The sequence below is a fragment of the Dipodomys ordii genome, unplaced genomic scaffold (genome assembly GCF_000151885.1).
Source record: "Dipodomys ordii isolate 6190 unplaced genomic scaffold, Dord_2.0 Scaffold8, whole genome shotgun sequence".
In the NCBI taxonomy this organism is placed as follows: domain Eukaryota; kingdom Metazoa; phylum Chordata; class Mammalia; order Rodentia; family Heteromyidae; genus Dipodomys; species Dipodomys ordii.
Genome location: NW_012267224.1, coordinates 13,415,987 through 13,420,855, shown reverse-complemented (window position 1 = coordinate 13,420,855; position 4,869 = coordinate 13,415,987). Strand labels below are relative to the sequence as shown.

Genomic DNA, 4,869 nt, shown 5'->3' with positions numbered 1-4,869 from the left:
CGCGCGCCGGCCCTCGCCGCCGCCGCCGCCCCCGGGCTCCTGGAGCAGCTCGTAGCGCTCGATGCCGTTGCGCCCAAAGTCCCTATCGGTGGCGGTGGGCAGCAGGTAGAGCGTCCCGACAGCCCGGTTCTCCTCCACCGTGAGCGTGAGCACCGGAGACGGGAAGGTGGGCGTGTTATCGTTGATGTCCAGCACGATGACCCGACCCTCGAACAAGTCCACCCAGCTCTGCGAGGGTCCGATCACCGACACCTCGAAGTCCAAGAAGCACTCGTTCTCGTCGAAGATCATCTGACACTGGGGCAGCTTCTCGCGGTCGATGCGCCGCTCGCTGGTGCTCAGCTCCCCGGTGAGGTTGTCGATCTTCAGGTATTCCGAGCCCGACTCCAGGCTGAAAGTCACCTCGCCCGAGCCGGTCACGATGCCCAAGTCCGAAGCCACGTTCCCGATCCGGACGTCGGCGGGGCCCTCTTCGGCCAACCGGTACCGGAGGAGCTGCTTGGCGGCGGCCAGGCTGAACCAGAGCGGCAGGAGGAGGCAGCAGCCCCAGCACCCGCCGCGCGCCCACCCCGCCGTCCGCATCCTCAGCATCTTCTCCTGCTGCTGCTGCTACTGCTCCTTCTAACCACAGCCCCCCGCCCCGGCTCCGCGCCCCCCCTCTCCTCGGGGAGTGGGAGGGAGGGAGGGGGGGAAGGAGGGCGGCTGGCCGCCTGCCCTCCCCTCTCTCTCAGTCCTCTCTCCGGGAAAGGAAGGGGAGGGATCGGAGGCTGGAGCCGAGCGTCGGGAGTCCAGGGATGGGGCGCAGGGTGGGAGGTGGTGGTGGTGGTGGTGGTGAGGAGGGGGTGGGGGGTGGAGAGAGGCGGAGAGAAGATGCTGCTGCTTGCTTGTATTTCTTCTTCTTCTTCTTCTTTCTTTTCCTCTTGCTTCTTCCGAAAGTTATTGTTTCATAATTCATGCACTGGGTGCTAATCGTCCGCTCGCCGGCCGCCGCGCGGTACTCACAGTTCACGGGACACTGCGCGCCGCGGGATGGGAGCTCTCCGCCATCCCCCGCCGCGGGAGAGCCTCGTCCGGAGCCTCGCTGTCCGCTCGCCCGGGCAAATCAAAAGGCGGGCGGGTGGTGGAGGAGCCGGGCAGTGGGAAAGGGGAAGCGAACCTGCCAGCCTCCCCTCCCTTCTCTTCTCCCCGCCCCAGCGCCTCCCCACCCCGCCAGTCCGCGAGTGCTGCCACTCGAGTTGAGTCCAATCCCCGTTCCAGCCGCTCACTCCAGCCCCGGCCGCCGCCGCTCCGCCAAACGTGAGTTGCTTCCTCGCCCGCCCCCCTCCTCTCTCCTCCCCGTCCCCGCAGGAGACTCCCGGGGCCAGCCGCGAGCCGGTGTGCAACTCGGACTTCCTTCTCTCCCGCAGCGGGGTAGACAGTCACCAGCCCCGGAATGGAGAGGGGGGGAAAAAAAACAAGAAGAGAGAAGGGAAAAAAAAATCCCTGGCAGGTCCGCGGCTGCTGGCACGATCGCGTCACGGCGAGGTCCGCGTCCCGCCGTCCCCGGCGCGCCAGCCGGCAGCCCGAGCCATCTCCACCGCTGCCCGGAGACTCGGTCGCTTCTCACAACCCCCTGAGAGCTCTGCGGGCTCACTCGAGCGCTCGCTCGCTCGCTCGCGCTCTCGCTCTTTTTTCTTAACTCTGCGCAAGGTCATTAGTCACGAAGCCGCCGCCTGAAACCCGCAGCACAACCATTCGCCCGCGGGGGCCGGAGGGGGGGGGCGAGGCCGAGCCGTGCGCCCCGCGCGGTGGCCCAAGTTTGGATTGGCAGCCGCAGAGTCCGGGCCTCCCCTCACCTGCATGCGGCCCGCGCGGCGGAGCACCGGGATCTGCAGCGCCGAGCGCGATTCGGGGAGGAGATTACAGCCTCGCTCGCTCCCCACTCTCTCCCTCTCTCTCTCGATCCCTCCCCTGCCTCCTCCCCCCCGAACTCTCCTCCCTCCCCTTCTCTCCTCCCTCCTCTTCTTTTCCCCTTTCCCCCTCCCTCGCGTGCTCGCTCGCCTCTCCCGCACTGGGCTGCCTCTCCCGCCCTCCCTCTCTCCCCCCACCCCCTTTCCTTCCTCGTAGTCCCCAGGCAGGGAACTCGAGCTGAACTTGATCCCTTTTGCAGTTCAAAGGTGAGCGAGCCGGGCTCGGCGCCCCGGCGGCGTGAGTCCGGGTGCAACACGCACGGCCCCGGGCTCTCCCCACCGCAATCCACCAAGATGCTCAATTTGCGTCCTGATTTCCCAAGAAAAAGCCAAAGGCACGGAGTGTGAGTGTGTGTGAGTGAGTGTGTGTGTGTGTGCCAAGTAGCTTTCAGAAAAAAAAATCCAGTTTGCCAAAGGGGAGGAAAAAAAGTGCCAGTCGGCGGCGGCGGCGGGGCGGGAAGGGCCCGGGCTCGGCGCGTGAATTCCGCAGTTGCGTCGCCCCGCTCGCGTCGGGTGCGGGCGCTCGCTCCCGGCTCCCGCCGACTCCCCGGGCTGCGGTCGCGGCGGGGGAGAGACGCGGCCCACGGGCGATCGGGGGGCTGGGGAGGGAAGCGCTGGCTCGCGCGCCCCCGGGAGACCCCGGAGAAGCCGCAAGTTTGCGGAAAGTGCCGGGGGTGGCTGCTGGAAGGGGGCTCGCGGGCTCCCGACTCCCCAGACTTGGCCCCGCCACTGCGGCGGCGGCGGCGCAGAGCCGAGACCCAGCGCCGAAACTCTGCACACACTCGTCCATCCCCAGAGAGGAGGGCCTGGGAAATGGGGCTGGGGGGGGCGGGGGCAGCCGGCTGCCACTGCCCTTGGAGAAGCCCGGCTTGGCTTTGGGGAGGGGCGGGGGGAGGGCGCTGGCGAGTGCAGTGGCCGTGTCCTGGCGTGGGAAGGGGGGGGGAGTTGCTGCTTTTTTGTTCCTTGGTAAATTTCCTTCCCTGTCTCCAGCATGTTTGAACTGAGTGAGTGGTGGGATAGATTTCTCCTTTGTCCCCTCCCCTCCTTCCCTCCCTCCCTCCCATCTTCCCACCAAAGAGTCTCAGCTCGCAATTTAACATCTGGTATGGTTACTATGCTGTGTTGGATCGAGGAAGCCAGACTTGTGTTCTGAAAATCTTATGAAGGGCTGCAGTAGTGGCAAAGAGAACATCAAAGTCCAGAGAGAACTGGAGAGGGATCTTTTTTTTGGGGGGGGGTGAAGGGAAGCACAGACTTTGGGGTGGGGGTGGGGAGGGCGTCCGTCTTCCTTGAGATGCTTGGCATTCTTGTCCTGAGTGCATTTTGGGGAAGGGGAGGTTATAAAACACACGCTGGAAGCCTCGATATTGTTTTTTTCCCCTTCAGCAGAAACCTGCAGTCTGTAGTGTGTGGCAAAGTGTAGCGTCACCTATCTGGATGTAAAGGGAAATAAACTTTAATGGCAACTTTGTGTGTGTACTGAGCGTGCCTCGCTTCTGTTCCGCTCCCCTCTCTTTGCTTTTGACTTTTGTGTCATTTGGTCTTCTCTGCTATTTACTCCCTTTAGCGAGGCTTTCCTCCGATTTCAGCCAGGACTGTCGCAGTCAATCTAGTTAGATCACGACAGCTGCTAAAGCCCCCGCCACGATGAAAACGGCGAGAGTAATCTTAGGCTCTCAAAGGATAGAAACGAGTGTTCCAGGGATTTGGTTAGCTCTTCTGCACAGTCTTCACATTTGTAAGACGCCCCCCCCATAGAGAAAGAGGGGGGAAGAAAAAGAAAAAAAATCAAACAGGAAATGCTTCCAGTGTCTGTAATCAGTCTTGCCTGGACTAGACCTAAGGTGAGAAGCCAGAAGGACTTACACAAGGCAAATAGCACTAACGTCTACCGGCGGCCGTGGCGCTCCGTGGGTTTGGGCGGGCTCGATCCACTGACCGAGGCTTGGCGGGGAAAGACCCGCAGAGATTTCTAGGCTCTCGCTCTACCCGAGATCGGAGAAGCCTGGTGGTGCAGGCGAGGGCGCGCCGCGGGCGCCGGGGAGCGGACGCGTATTTTCCAGTCTGTGAAAGTGTCGTCTTTCCGGGAGTGGTGGTGGCTCCTCCTCCGAGGATAAAACCGGGAATCCGGCCTTCCCCCGTGAAGCCTCCCGTGGCCGCCGCCACCCGAGCTACTCTCAGTTGTGTATCTGCAGCATCAGCGAGAAAAGCCCGGTGCGCAGGCTCAGTGCGCACCGCCGCAGTCTGGAGCCGGGGGCGGGGGCGGGCGCCGCAGCGGCTTCACCGCCGGCTGAGTGACAGCGACGCCGAGCCCCCCCCCCACCCCCTTTAGATTTGGCCAGGACCCTGGTTTGTCGGAGTGCCCGGTTTCGGCTGACCCCCGGTCCCGTGGCCAAAGAGAGGCCGCCGTCTTCCACTCGGAGGCCTGGAGTCGAGGGTTGCATTCCGATACGCGGCCATGTGGTGCAGTGCGCGCTCTCATTTTGCAAACTTCAGGCCCGCGGTGTGGGCAGCGGGACTCGGGGAACCCCTCCCCCTCCCCCCTCTCCAGCCCAGAAACTTCAATAAATCCCCCCTGCCATTAAAAACCTGCGCCCGCCACTCCGGCGCGCACGGATCCGGACGCGCACTATACGAGGAGTGAGGGATTGAGTAGCTCCCCCCCCACACACACATGTGGCACCTCTCGGAGATTTGAGGGGGGGGGGAGACAGCGCGTCCTTCACAGTGGAGTGGTTTCCTATGCCAGCCGAGGTAGTCTCCGGCTCGCCCTCCCCACCTCCCATCCCTACCAACTCCGCGCGGAGCCAAGCCAGCGTGGGAAATGGGTCCGACGTGCGCGGCATGGAGAGCAGCGCGGCCCGGCCGCGGAGCCTCCGGCGGCGGCGCTCCCTCCCCCGCCGGCCCCCGGCGCCGACCT

General features: G+C 64.1%; 1 protein-coding gene across 1 annotated transcript in view; it reads right to left on the bottom strand.

Moving 5' to 3' along the window:
* Pcdh7 (protocadherin 7) overlaps window positions 1–591 on the bottom strand; it is a 10,238-nt gene extending 9,647 nt beyond the window's left edge. The window contains exon 1 of the mRNA XM_013008901.1: window positions 8–591. Within this exon, the coding sequence (XP_012864355.1) occupies window positions 8–591 (584 nt within the window). The remainder of the gene's footprint in view (window positions 1–7) is intronic.
* Between the last annotated feature and the right edge of the window lie 4,278 nt (window positions 592–4,869).